Source organism: Gobius niger (assembly GCF_951799975.1).
Source record: "Gobius niger genome assembly, chromosome: 22".
In the NCBI taxonomy this organism is placed as follows: Eukaryota; Metazoa; Chordata; class Actinopteri; order Gobiiformes; family Gobiidae; genus Gobius; species Gobius niger.
Genome location: NC_136873.1, coordinates 4,333,821 through 4,349,226, shown reverse-complemented (window position 1 = coordinate 4,349,226; position 15,406 = coordinate 4,333,821). Strand labels below are relative to the sequence as shown.

Here is a 15,406-nt window from a genome sequence, read left to right as displayed (position 1 = left end):
ATGTTTTTTTAAACTGGGCTTTACCCAAATCTAAAAGTATCACTTTTTACACAAGTAGACACAATGAACGTTACGAAGCCAAATCTAAAAGCTTCTCGACTGGAGAGCAACAATGCAACGCCTCATTTGAAAGCTAAGACCTACAAAAGTGATGGAAACTTTTCGTCGCGTCGCCACATTTTTGTCATATTTTTGTTGTTTTTTTAAATTATTTTTTCTATCACTTTTTGTTGTGATTTTTTGTCTGTGTTTTTGTCATGTTTTCATCCTCTTTTCCTCGCTATTTTGATGCTTTTCTTTTTAGCTTTTAGATTTGGGTAAATATGGCCAGTCCGCCCCTGCATATATCCTCATAATTATTTGCTTGTCAAATTTTATGATGTACTTTTATGTTATGTTTTGTTGTTCGTCAACTCTACAACAGACTTTTGCACTCGATAATGGTTGGCTATAATTGTACATTTGTAAAGCACTTTATATGAAGAACTTGTCCTTTCACACACCAATGTACTTAGACACTGGATTACCAAAGGACACGACGACAGTCACAGCAAGTACCTGGGATTAAACAATGAAGTGGGATTTGCGACAAGACTTCAAGACAACATTTTCAATTATTGTAACAGCGTATTTAATGTATTCTTTAATAAACATTAACAGGTTAATTAATGTTGAACCTATTCATGTTTAATGGGTTCCTTAATGTTTATTTTGTTTTGATTTTAAGTGTTATGCATCTGAAAGCGCAAAATACAGTTTCAAGCAGTTGTTCTGGTAGTTTGAGGGTGTCGGCTGAAAGGTTTGGTAACACCTGCACTAGAAACATTTAACAAAAAACATCCCAACATCCCAAACCAAGTGTCTTAATAAGTGCAAGAATGTAGCCCTAGCTTTACTCAGAAGGAGGCTTCGACTGTCTTGATTGTGAGTGTAATGACAACAAGCAGAGTGGTTAAACACATTGACCTCACACCAAGGAGGTCCGAGCAAGTGCATGTCTCCATGATGTGTCTGAATGAGGTTCCACCTGAAAGACACGTGAGGTTCATTCATCTATAGGTGTGGTGACTCCTGTGGGTCCCCAGCAACACTGAAGAATGACTGATGGGCTCAACTGTTGTAATATAATGTAATAAAGATACAGATAGATGTACACTGCAAAAAGTATTTAACTAGATCAGTATAAACATCTCAATTTGAGCATAATAATCCAAATGTTAGTTGTTTTGACTGGTTAAGAAGTTCTTGGGCGTTTGTCCTAGATTATTTCACGTGTTCTGAGATGTTTCTGACTCGTTTCGATACGTTTCGTCCTTATTTCAGGTCATTTTCTTTGCAAATGTGACAAAAATGTGACAAAAAATTGATTAAAAAAAAAAAAAGACAAAAAATTACAAAAAAAATGGACAAAAAAATGACAAAAAAAATGACAAAAATGTGATAAAAAATAACAAAAAAAAGGAAAAAAAATTACAAAAAAATTACAAAAAAATGACTAAAAAATAACAAAAAGTGACAAAAAATGTGACAAAAAAATGACCAAAAATTAAATTAAAAAAATGAAAATTGGTCTTATCTCATTGGCAATTTGACTTTCTTATTTCAAGCGAGATTTACCCTATAGCTGGTCTGAAATGTCCTCAAACAAGCAAAGCAAACTTCAGGAAAAGTGTCTAAATGAGTGAAAACCGCTCGCTCAAAACAAAGATACATTTCCTAAATTCAAGTCATTTAAGCCAATGCTGGATATTTACTTTTTGTAGTGTAGCGCAGTGATAATTTTGACAACATATTTTAGTTTAGTTTTAGTCTTTTGACTGAAATGTAATTTTATTTTAGTCGAGTTTTAGTCTAAAATGATTTTTTCAATTTTAGTCTAGTTTTAGTCGACAAAAATTGCATGTCAATTTAGTCGACTTTGCATTAACAATATTCATTATAATCATATTTAATCAAGGTCCTCGACTTCATGCACTACAAAAAGTAAATATCAAGCATTGGCTTAAATGACTTGAATTGAGGAAATGTTTCTTGTTTTGAGCGGTTTTCACTCATTTAGACACTTTTCCTGATCGGACCAAGTTTGCTTTGCTTGTTTGAGGACATTTCAGACCAGTTCTAGGGTAAATCTCGCTTGAAATAAGAAAGTCAAATTGCCAATGAGACAAGACCAGTTTTCTTTCCCCATTGGCAAAGAAAATGACCCGAAATAAGAACGAAATGTATCGAAACGAGTCAGAAACATCTCAGAACAAGTAGAATAATCTAGGACAAACGCCCAAGAACTTCTTAACTAGTCAAAACAACTAAAATTTGGATTATTATGCTCAAATTGAGATGTTTATACTGATCTAGTAAATGACTTTTTGCAGTGAGAGATGTTTGGATGATTTTAGTCTCTCCTTTTCATTTTTATTTAGTCTTATTTTAGTCGACTAAAATATCTGGACATTTTAGTCATAGTTTTAGTCTCATGAGAAACTTTTCATTTAGTTTTAGTCCAATTTTCACCGTCAAAAATATCACTTTGACTAAAATTAACACTAAATATTTTAGTCGACGAAATCAACACTGATGTAGAGCAACAGACTGGCAGCACATGTTTGAAGATGTTGGAGAATGCAATCTGAGGACATGCACGAACAAGTTACCTCGGGCACCAGCCTCACATTAAAGTTCAGTGCAACACTAAAGCTACCAGTGATTGAATACCGTTTATACAAATCTCTACGAACACAACCATACTCACATTCCCCAAGTGTTAAACATGATTAAAGTGATATGGATTTGAATTAAATACATTGACGTGCTCAAGTGCAGCATAATACTTTAAACAGTTGATCCACACAAGTGCGACTTTGGTGTGTAACATTCCCAGAACTGTGGATTACAGAGTTCAGAACATATTTTCATGTTGTGCACAGTATGTCTTACTGTAGCAGCATTAATCATCACATCTGAATAAGAAAGTACTCAAATGGAGCCTTAAACCAACAGTTGGACTTTAGTCAAGACCTAAAATCAAGTCCAGGTGAGCGGTGCAGGTCCACACTGCAAAAAGTATTGAACTAGATCAGTATAAACATCTCGATTCGAGCATAATAATCCAAATTTTAGTTGTTTTGACTAGTTAAGAAGTTCTTGGGCGTTTGTCCGAGATTATTTCACTTGTTCTGAGATGTTTCTGACTCGTTTCGATACATTTCGTCCTTATTTCAGGTCATTTTCTTTGCCAATGTGACAAAAATGTGACAAAAAATAACAAAAAAAAATGACCAAAAAATGACGAATGTGACAAAAAAAATGACAAAAATGTGACAAAAAAAAAATACAAAAAATTACAAAAAATTGATTAAAAAAAAAAGACAAAAAATTACAAAAAAAGGACAAAAAATGACCAAATAAATAACAAAAAATGACAAAAAATTGAATTAAAAAATGAAAATTGGTCTTGTCTCATTGGCAATTTGACTTTCTTATTTCAAGCGAGATTTACCCTAGAACTGGTCTGAAATGTCCTCAAACAAGCAAAGCAAACTCGGTCCGATCAGGAAAAGTGTCTAAATGAGTGAAAACCGCTCAAAACGAGATACATTTCCTCAATTCAAAGTAATTTAAGCCAATTGGTATTTACTTTTTGTAGTGTGAGCACAATAGAAAGAGACGTTTGGGCTTGACCTCACCATCTCTTTGCCCGTGACTACACAAAGTTATAGTTGCGACAAAAAGTAAATATCAAGCATCGGCTTAAATGACTTTGAATTGAGGAAATGTTTCTTGTTTTGAGCGGTTTTCACTCATTTAGACACTTTTCCTGAAGTTTGCTTTGCTTGTTTGAGGACATTTCAGACCAGTTCTAGGGTAAATCTCGCTTGAAACAAGAAAATAAAATTGCCAATGAGATGAGAGCAATTTTCAATTTTTTTAAATCAATTTTTTGTCATTTTTTTTGTCACTTTTTGTCCTTTTTTTGTTATTTTTTAAAATCAATTTTTGGTCATTTTTTTGTCACATTTTTGTCACATTTTTTGTCACTTTTTGGTCAGTTTTTAGTAATTTTTTTGTCATTTATTGTCTTTTTTTTTTTTTTTTGGTCACATTTTTGTCATTTTTTTTTTGTCACATTCGTCATTTTTTGTAATTTTTTGTCTTTTTTTTAATCAATTTTTTATCATTTTTTTTGTCACATTTTTGTCACATTGGCAAAGAAAATGACCTGAAATAAGGACGAAATGCATCGAAACGAGTCCGAAACATCTCAGAACAAGTGAAATAATCTAGGACAAACGCTCAAGAACTTCTTAACTAGTCAAAACAACTAAAATTTGGGTTATTATGCTCAAATTGAGACGTTTATACTGATCTAGTTAAATACTTTTTGCAGTCTCCTCAGATGGCCCACTCTGCCTTGACCTTCTGCAGGGACTTGTGTTTGAGAAAAGCAGCCAGCGAACTGGACCTCTTGACCTTAGCGTCCCCTGAAAAGGTCAGCGGGCGCTGTCCGGAGGCGGTGGAGAAGCGGTGGCGTCTGCGGCGTTTCTGTGTCTGTGGGTGGGTTTGGGGAGCGGTCCATGCCTCTCCCGCAGCGGTGGGCCCCAGAGCTGCTTTAGCGGGCGCTCCCAGCAGCTGGAACAGGTCCGGGGCGGCGCCCGGGGGCAGGTAGTACCAGGCTTTCTTTCCCGCCGCGTCCCGTAGGCTCACGTTGGCTTTGAACTTGTTGATCAACAGGCGGATGATGTTCTTGTGGTTGTGAATGGCAGCGATGTGCAGGGGCGTGTAGCCACAGGACGACTGAGCATCCGTGTCAAACATCAGGCCCGCCTTGTCCACGCCGTACCTGAAGCAAAGGAGTGAAGAGCTTAGAGAAGGGATTCACAAACACTTCTAACTCGGCTCTCTCTTCTGTTCATATGCGAAAAACAAAGTACCATGTTTGACAGCACAACTGAATCAAATCACAAACCTCAGCACACGCTCACAGGCCCAACAAACCCCCGTCAAGGGCCCGGTTTTGCCCGCGGACCGCACTTTACAGATCCCTCACCAGAGTGTGTTGAGGACGCGGTGGTCTCCGTGCTTGGCGATCCAGTGCAACACGGTGAAGCCAGAGATGAAGTCCCGTCTGTGGAGCAGAGACGGGTCCTCTCTGAACAGGGAGTAGATGTCAGGCCACACCCCCGACGCCGCCTTCACCAGCCACAGGTGCTCCGTGTCCTCCAAAGGCACATGGCTCTGACACACACGGGGCAGTTACACACAGGTACAGATATTTCAGTCGACTAAAATAAGACTAAATAAAAAGTCAAAGGAGAGACTAAAATCATCCAAATTTGTATTGAGCGTCTGAAAGAGCCTCAAATCATGTAAATTCTCTGCCAAGGGAACAGCTCTGAGCTTTGTTCATGTGGGAGAAGCTGAAACTCGACTGAAACTCGACTGAAGCTCGACTGAAGCTCGACTGAAGCTCGACTGAAGCTCGACTGAAGCTCAACTCGACCGAAACTCGACCGACGCTCGACCGACGCTCGACCGAAACTCGACCGAAACTCGACCGAAACTCGACCGAAACTCGACCGAAACTCGACCGAAACTCGACCGAAGCTCGACCGAAGCTCGACCGACGCTCGACCGACGCTCGACCGACGCTCGACCGACGCTCGACCGACGCTCGACCGAAACTCGACCGAAACTCGACCGAAACTCGACCGAAGCTCGACCGAAGCTCGACCGAAGCTCGACCGAAGCTCGACCGAAGCTCGACCGAAACTCGACCGAAGCTCGACCGAAACTCGACCGAAACTCGACCGAAACTCGACCGAAACTCGACCGAAACTCGACCGAAACTCGACCGAAACTCGACCGAAGCTCGACCGAAACTCGACCGAAGCTCGACCGAAACTCGACCGAAACTCGACCGAAACTCGACCGAAACTCGACCGAAACTCGATCGAAACTCGACCGAAACTCACCCGAAACTCACCCGAAACTCGACCGAAACTCGACCGAAGCTCGACCGACGCTCGACCGACGCTCGACCGATGCTCGACCGACGCTCGACCGAAACTCGACCGAAACTCGACCGAAACTCGACCGAAGCTCGACCGAAGCTCGACCGAAACTCGACCGAAACTCGACCGAAACTCGACCGAAACTCGACCGAAACTCGACCGAAACTCGACCGAAACTCGACCGAAGCTCGACCGAAGCTCGACTGACGCTCGACTGAAGCTCGACTTCACACTCAGAGATTAAGAATTGATTTAGTCTTTTTTCCCACCTGTCTGCTGCTGCCCTCCTGGGGCTGCGGGGCGCTCTGGGTGCTCCTGCGCTCTCCCGGGCTGCTTCGGTCGGCGAGGTCAGCCAGGCTGTGATATCGTGGCGACGTGGAGCACGAGGACAGTGAGGACATGGAGGACATGTGTCCCAGGCTGAGGGAGGAGGAGATGAGGTGCAGGCGGTTGAGACGGGCCGCCTCGCTGCCCCCCAGAGCTGCAACACCAAACACCAAACATTAACACAGCCGACAATGCCCCACCCCGCCCAACCGTGAGGAGGTCCGGGAAGTACCGGGGTGTAGATTACGGACGTTTCATGAGGATTTTGCTGCTGTTCGGACAAGTGAGGGATGTGTCGGGACAGGTGAGGGGTGTTTAAAGGGGCAGGTGAGGGGTGTTTATAGGGACAGGTGAAGGGTGTTTATAGGGGCAGGTGAGGGGTGTTTATAGGGACAGGTGAGGGGTGTTTATAGGGACAGGTGAGGGGTGTTTATAGGGGCAGGTGAGGGGTGTTTATAGGGACAGGTGAGGGGTGTTTATAGGGACACGTGAGGGGTGTTTATAGGGGCAGGTGAGGGGTGTTTATAGGGACAGGTGAAGGGTGTTTATAGGGACAGGTGAAGGGTGTTTATAGGGGCAGGTGAAGGGTGTTTATAGGGACAGGTGAGGGGTGTTTATAGGGACAGGTGAGGGGTGTTTATAGGGACAGGTGAAGGGTGTTTATAGGGGCAGGTGAGGGGTGTTTATAGGGACAGGTGAGGGGTGTTTATAGGGACAGGTGAGGGGTGTTTATAGGGACAGGTGAGGGGTGTGTTGAGGCAGGTGAGGGGTGTGTCGGGGCAGGTGAGGGGTGTTTATAGGGACAGGTGAGGGGTGTTTATAGGGGCAGATGAGGGGTGTTTATAGGGACAGGTGAGGGGTGTTTATAAGGGCAGGTGAGGGGTGTTTATAAGGGCAGGTGAGGGGTGTTTATAGGGCAGGTGAGGGGTGTTTATAGGGGCAGGTGAGGGGTGTTTATAGGGGCAGGTGAGGGGTCTTTATAGGGGCAGGTGAGGGGTGTGGGTCGGAGCAGGTGAGGGTTGTGTCGGGACAGGTGAGGGGTGTTTATAGGGGCAGGTGAGGGGTGTTTATAGGGGCAGGTGAGGGGTGTTTATAGGGGCAGGTGAGGGGTGTTTATAGGGGCAGGTGAGGGTTGTGTCGGGGCAGGTGACATTTTACTTCCCTTTTCACCTGCAGTATCTCGCCTTAAATCAGAGTCCTCCATAGTCCTCGAACCTTTGGGGTTTTTAAGTTCTGTAAAGGGAACCCATATCCCTAAAAGCTTTGACAACCCCTGGTATAAGGCGCGGTCCGTACCTCTCTTGTCATCCTCGTCCATGAGCTGGTCCAGGTCGGCGCCCACGCTCAGGCACATCCTCTTCAGGTTACTGCTCTGCCGCCGGGCCACTGCCGGGCGGAGGGGTGCGGGCGGGGAGGGGGCACAGCTGCCACTGGTGTCCGTCCCTTCGTCATAGAGGTCACCTGAGAGACCGACACAGTCACCGTCAGCACAAAGGGATGTAACGGGAGTGAAAAACTGTACATAGCATTATACCTTTGCATTTATTGTTGCTCATCATATAATTAGTGTGTTATTTCTGTATATCAATAGTGTGTTATGACGTATGAAAGACCTGAGCAAGCAATTGTCAGCTATTCTTTCAAATTACATTCAAATTTATTGTTCAAAACGTCAACACTTAACAGCTTAATCCCTTAACTCCCACCTGAACCGAGCACATTTTCTCCAGTTTGGCTTTACCCCAGTCCAAAAGCTTCTGGAAAAAAGGTGTGAAAATAGCAACAAAACTGAGACGAAAACAGTGATGGAAATGTGACAAAAAAGTGACAAAAAATGACAATAAAAGACAAAAAATTGACAAAAAAATGACAAAATGTGTGACAAAAATGTGACAAAAAATGACAATAAAGCTACAAATTGAGTTGAATACCCCCCAAAAAAAGATGGAAAAAAATCTGATGACGTGAGAAAAAAGATCCATTTAGATGATTTTTGTAGATCTTAGCTTTCAAATGAGGCATTACACTGGCCTACAGGATAAAGCTGAACTGGAGAAAATGCTCTTGGTTCAGGCGGGAGTTAAGAGGTTAAAGGTCCTATATCATACAAAATCATTGTATTTAGTCTGGGGAACACCAATTCATTTTCTCATAGATGTGGTTTACGATCGTCCATAGCTGTTTATTGGTTGTTACGAATGTCTATCTTGTCTCTGCATGAAGCCATAGCCAATCGTATCATGGCATCAGATGACGTATGACGTACCCGCTGTAAACTTTCAAGCTAAACTATTTAAAACACGGTCTGAAGCTTGATCAAAATATGGCGTCGCTGCCGCCAACTTTTTTTTTTTTAAATGTTTTATCCGTAAATAAACTACAATCTTCTGTATGTCGAATAGTGCGTCTTGCCGTCCCTTCTTGTTCTGTGATTGGTCCCCAAAGCCATGCGAAAATTTCGGCCATGGTCCCCAGGCTGCTGTGCAGTTCCAAATGATTTGAGCGCACAGAAGCATGGCACACAGCAGTGTTAATGTCGTAATTTTAGTCAAAGTGATATTTTTGACGACTAAAATTGGAATAAACTTAAATTAAAAGTTTCTCATGAGACTAAAACTATTACTAAATGTCCAGATAATTTAGCCGACTAAAATAAGACTAAATAAAAAGTCAAAGGAGAGACTAAAATCATCCAAACTTCTATTGACCGTCTGAAAGAGCCTCAAATCATGTAAATTCTCTGCCAAGGGAACAGCTCTGAGCTTTGTTCATGTGGGAGAAGCTAAAACCCGACTAAAACTGGACTAAAACTCGACTGAAACTCGACAAAAATTAAATTAAATTTTAGTCAAAAGACTAAGACTAAAACTAAATTAAAATATGTTGTCAAAACTAACACTGGCACACAGTATGGCATCACTATGGTGTTACACAGACATGAACTTTAAGCTGTCTGACGTCGTCATGGCAACGTTAGACAGACCAACATCGCGCCTCGAAAGGACATTTTGGATGCATTTGGTGCAACATGTAGACGGAGGAGGAGACTGGACGAAGCCCCTGTGGTAGAGCTAGTTTGGTTTGTGGTCACCTGTGGAGCGATGCCAGGCTCTCCCCCTGGTTTCCCCGGGTCTGTCCTCATCTGCTGCCCACTGCCCGCTCCGTCCTGCCCCATGTTCTCCGGCCCGAGCTCCTGGACCTCCCGGAGCTCCTGATCCTCCTGATCCTCCTGCCCACATGCACAGCAGTGAAAGGGTCTGTCATTCCAGTGCCCTCCCCATTATCACACACCAGGAGAACGCACCAGGACGACTCAGCTCCTCGCAGCTGCTCCAGCCCGAAGACACCCGGCCCAACATCGGACTGTGTCCCGCCCTGCCACCGGAGCCCTGCAGGGACAAACCATGCGCCGTTCAGATAGAAGAGCAAAAAAACAGACCCAACTCTCTCTTTTACGATGATTCCCACACATACTCATTCACAAATACTGCCAGATTTAGCATCCTCGCTGTGTAGCAAGAAAGGCTGGTTTCCTTTCTGGGAGACAGCCTCGGCTAAAGTCAGGAGAAACATACACACGCATGGTTATCTGTATAGGCGTCTCCCAGTCACGTGACTAGAAATGCAAGCGCACGACATTTTGAAGGGAAACAACTCACTTACAAGGAGATGCGGCGCTTCCATATGCAAACAAACTGTCATTGTTGGCCACACCCCCTTTGCTCTGCCCAATCCCGTCAGACCTTGGAAGCTGAGCAGGGAAGGGCCTGGCAGGACTTGGATGGGAGACCATTTAGTAACACCAGGAAGCCTAGCGAATGTAATGCGTGAGTGAGTGGTTGGTGGTGGTCGGAGGGGCCGATGGCGCAGACTGGTTGCCTCGCTTCCGTCAGTCTACCCCAGGGCAGCTGTGTCTACAATAGTAGCTTACCACCACCTAGTATAGAGATGAATGAATAATGCAATGTAAAGCGTCTTTGAGCGTCCAGAAAAGCGCTATATAAAACCAATGCATTATTATTATTATTATTGTTGGATATTACAGACCCACACACGCTCCCGGCCGAGTTATTTACTGACGTGAAGTTCTCGGTCAACATACCTTCACTCGATATTTACATAGTACATAGTTTCTTGATAGACTTTCATTCAAAATCATTAAAAGCATATAAAAGCCTTTCTGCAAACAGATATTTTGAGTCAGGATGGGTTTCGAATACACCTGTATGGCGACCAAAAAGAAAGAATATTCTCATTGTCATGAGTAAGTAAGGATTAAACAACAAGGAGCCGTGCGTTAGACGGTTATAATGCACGACACGGAGTCAAGAACACCACGACGCGCAGTGTTGTTCCTCCTGCATTATAACGTCTGATGCGGCTCCTCGTTGTTTAATCCTCTTATACCAGGGTCCCACAAACGTAACATTTATAATAAATGTTTCTTTCATTGACTAAACTCACTAAATGTGCCAGACTACGGGACTATTTTGTGTGGGTTATTAGCCGGTCACTGAAGGCTGGTCTCAGAGCGAGTCATTCTCCGCAGCTATTACGAGGATCTCAGTCAGGCTCAACGACACAACATCAGCACAGAATCACAACACAACAGGACTAACCCGGAAACACTTTTCCCTGGAAGTAAACACCGATATGCGGCACTCGTGGGCAGGAGTTATTTACCTTTTACGCTGTTTAACCTGAAGCTAAAGCTAGCTAGCTCAACCAGCTCAACTGTTTATGGAAACAGCTGCGGTGGAGTCGCTCACACCTGGGCCCCCCCAACTCAAACTTTTATGTTTGACTTTACTAATCCAGACAAATATGCTTCAATGCAGGATCATTTTATGTACGCCTGAAAATGATGAATAGCCTTAACCGTTTTCAATAGAAATGTAAAGCTCATATGTTATTAACAGTAGCTAACCTAGCTGCTCACGCTCCTCTACAAACATTTAGCAAACCTTTTGTTTTGGCCAAAAACGTTGAAATTAAAACAAAATCCATCTCAGACGTTCCTGTCAGTCACTAATTACACATTTATCTGATTCAGCTGTGTCATGCGTTGCTATGGCGACGCCACAGCGGAGTGATATCCCAGTGATTTAACTACCGGACTACATGTGCGGTTATACCAAAATAATGCACCAGCCAATCAGAATCCAGTATCACCCAGACCATGGTATAAGGTAAGTTACTTGACACTTCACTAAACCAGCCGGCTAATAATACTGTAAAACACACCCAGCTCGTTGTATAGATCGCTCTTTCACAGATTAACAAACAGTAAATCTCACATTGACAGTAAATCCTTCTATGCTACAGCAGTATTCAATAGGCTAATAATTTGATGAGATATCCGGTTGAAAAGTACAACGGGACCCCATTAACCCCTTAACTCCCACCTGAACCGAGCACATTTTCTCCAGTTTGGCTTTACCCCAGTCCAAAAGCTTCTGGAAAAAAGGTGTGAAAATAGCAACAAAAGACAAAAATTTTAAAAAAAAAGATTAAAAAATGACAAAAATGTGACAAAAATTTGATAAAAAATTGATAAAAAGACAAAAAAATGGACAAAAATGTGACAATAAAGTGACAAAAAAAGGACAAAAATGTGACAAAAAATGGATAAAAAAGACGAAAAAAATGACAAAAATGTGACAATAAAGTGACAAAAAAATGACACAAATTTGACAAAAAATGGCAAAAAAAAATGATTAAAAAAAGACAAAAAAATTGACAAAAATGTGACACAAAAAAAATTACAAAATATTGATTTAAAAAAATGACAAAAAGTTACAAAATAAGTTGACCCCCCCCCCCCCAAAAAAAAAAGATGGATAAAAATCTGATGACGTTGAATGGCAAAAAAACTCACTCATAAAACAGGATCCAAAATCTCCTCTGAAAACAACCTTTGTGATCAATACATCAGCAAAACAAACCATACATTTAAACCTGACTCAATCCATTATTTAGATTTAATTGCTGAAAATATAGTAACATACATAGAGGTTGTGAACGGGCAGTGGTAAGCCGGTCCTGAACCTGGGCTGCAGGTCCCATCCTCGCCTGGAGTCCACGTCCTGGATGTGGATCTGGGGGACCACCCTCTCTGGGGACGCCTGAGGAGAAGACCAACGTTAAGCCAAGGGTTTAAAGCTTCCATTTTGTGTCAGTTTGGCTCTTGTGGAACTTTGTGTGGATGTTTATTCTCCTGAAACCATTCTGAAGTTGAAAAAAACAAAAACAAAAAAGAAACACACACACACGCCTTTGTTGTGGACTGCGCCCCCACAGAGGAGCACGCTGTACAGATCGCCATGAAACGTTTTGTAACGAGAACAAATGTGGACTAACGCTGCCTTCTGCCGGGAGAATTTTTGTTTTTGGATGCTTTTCTTTTAACCCCTGAACTCCCACGTGAACCGAGCACATTTTCTCCAGTTTGGCTTTACCCCCAATCGAAAAGCTTCTGGAAAAAAGGTGTGGAAATAGCGACAAAACTGAGACGAAAACAATGATGGAAATGTGACAAAAAAGTGAGAAAAGTTTGACAAAAAAGCGACGAAAAATTGATGAAAAAATGGCAAAAATGTCACAAAAATGACAAAAAAAATGACAAAAAAATGACAAAAAAGTGACAAATAATTGACAAAAAATTGATAAAAATTGGACAAAAAAATGACAAAAAAATGACAAAAATTTGATAATAAATGGATGAAAAAGTTACAAAAATGAGTTGAATACCCAACAAAAAAATTATGAAAAAAAATCTGCTGACGTGAGGAAAAAGATCCTCTCGGTTCAGGCGGGAGTTAAGAGGTTAAGCTTTTAGATTTGGGTAAAGCTCGGTCATCATCAGTCATCAGTCTAATGAGAAATAGTCTAGAGGTATAGAGTTAAATACAGAGACATCACCTTCCCCTGAGGCTGAGAGGGGGCCGTCTGGAGCAGGCCTGTCCCGGGTGGAGGACCCTGGATCTGGGCTGGGGGCACCCATGTCTCCCCGCTCCTCACACCTCCCACTGCCGCACACTCCAACGGCGCCGAGGCCCTCCTGTCAGGCACCACCACCCTCTCCTCCTCCTCTTTCTCATCATCCTCCTCTCCTTCATCCCCCAGCGACAGCGCGTTCCTGTAGCTCGGCCTGTGGCGCGCGGTCGGCCTGCCGGGCTGCTGGGAGTGGAAGGGCGCTTCACTGACGCGCGGAGGAACAGGTTTTTTAACGGGGGAGGGCTGACTCTGTTGGGGCACGTTCGTGGGCGCTTGTCCCGGGTTGATTGGAGCTTGTCCCGGGCTGACAGGAGCCGCGGGGCCTGCGCGTACCGGAGGAGCCGCGCTTTGGGGCAGGCTGTGCGGCGGTGGGGACGCACGGCCTGAGAACACCGGGACTGGGGCACGTTCAGCGGACAGATTCGGCCCTAGGGACTCTGGAGGAGCAGCTTTGATTTCGAAAGAAGCTCCAGGGGGCCCCGTGTGGTCCCGGGGCTGGGCTGCGGCTGAGCGCCCGCCTGGAACACCCGTGGGGAGCGCCTGTGGAGAGGGTCCGCGCGCATGGCTCTGCTGGACTTTGCGCTGCGGCGGGTTTAAGTTGGGCTCTGTGGTGGTGTTGTTGTTGCTGAGGATGATCCCCGCGGCAGGGAGGACCACGGGCCCCGGCTGGGTTGGCTTGGGCTCCGGGCTCCTGTTCCGGGGATTGTCCGCATTCCGGAGCGGGCTGAGGTGCGCGTTCCCCCGGGTAGAGACTCCTCCGGGCGACTCCCCTTTGCCTCCGCGGAACCTCCGCTGGAGCACGACGTGACTCACGCCGTGCTCCTGCTTGACCCGCGCCACGGAGTTGACGAAGCCCTTGAACAGCTCGCGGTTCCGCTCCCGGTCCGCGTGCTCCCGGAGGAAGGGCCGAAAGTGGAGCAGCAGGTCCGCGTTGGACACGGAGCCCCCGCAGCTCTGGAGGAAGCGCAGCACGGCGTCCTGGGAGAACTCCGCCGCCATCGCCCTGCTGTGAGCGGGTTCAAAGTCCCAACAGCAGCTCGCGCTTAGCTCCGCCCACAAAGGTAAAGCCCTCACCTGACGCATTCCTGCACGTGACGGCGTCAGGCAGGATCCTGGACAGACAGGAACTAGTGCGGTTTAATGGCTGTTTGGTAAAATAGAGGTAATGGACAACGGATATTTATTTAACCCCTTAACTCCCACCTGAACCGAGCACGTTTTCTCCAGTTTGGCTTTACCCCCAGTTCAAAAGCTTCTGGAAAAAAGGTGAGAAAATAGCAACAAAACTGAAACGAAAACAATGATGGAAATGTGACAAAAAAGTGAGAAAACATTGACAAAAAAGTGATGAAAAATGGATGAAAAAGTGGCAAAAATGTCACAAAAAATTGACAAAAAATGACAAAAATGTGACAAAAATGTGATAAAAATTTGACAAAAAAATTACAAAAAATTTACAAAAATGACAAAAAATTACAAAAAAATGACAAAAATGTGATAAAAATTTGACAAAAAAATGACAAAAATGTCACAAAAAATTGACAAAAAATGACAAAAATGTGACAAAAATGTGATAAAAATTTGACAAAAAAATGACAAAAATGTGACAAAAAATGACAAAAAACTTACAAAAATCTTACAAAAATGTGACCAAAAAAAAGGCTAAAAATTGACAAAAATGTGACAAAATGTTACAAAAAATTAAAAAAAATTAAAAAAAAAATGTGATAAAAATGTGACAAAAATTGACAAAAAAAATGACGAAAAATGGACAAAAATGTGACAAAATGTGACAAAAAAATGACAAAAAAATGACAAAAAATGACAATAAAATGACAGAAAAGTGAAAAAAAAATGAGTTGAATACGCAACAAAAAAATGATGGAAAAAAAATCTGATGACGTGAGGAAAAAGATCCTCTCGGTTCAGGCGGGAGTTAAGAGGTTAAAGGTACATAATACAAACTGGAACACAATATAAACATAAACATGTCGACTCAGTGCAACCCTCATCCTAACTCCCACTTTAATGTATCTGACATTGCCGCATGTGTCAAACAAACAGTTAGAAGCACA

At 43.4% G+C, this 15,406-nt stretch overlaps 1 protein-coding gene across 1 annotated transcript; it reads right to left on the bottom strand.

Annotated features, from left to right (window-relative positions):
- Positions 1–1,977: 1,977 nt before the first annotated feature.
- On the bottom strand, positions 1,978–14,330 carry sowahb (sosondowah ankyrin repeat domain family member B; the record flags this gene model as incomplete). The annotated part of the gene is made up of 9 exons (XM_079581163.1): positions 1,978–2,010; positions 3,757–4,837; positions 5,045–5,232; positions 6,278–6,489; positions 7,632–7,796; positions 9,427–9,555; positions 9,640–9,724; positions 12,344–12,460; positions 13,257–14,330. The coding sequence occupies 8 exons, from the start codon at positions 14,328–14,330 to the stop codon at positions 4,390–4,392; spliced, it is 2,418 nt and encodes an 805-aa protein (XP_079437289.1). The 3' UTR covers positions 1,978–2,010; positions 3,757–4,389.
- Between the last annotated feature and the right edge of the window lie 1,076 nt (positions 14,331–15,406).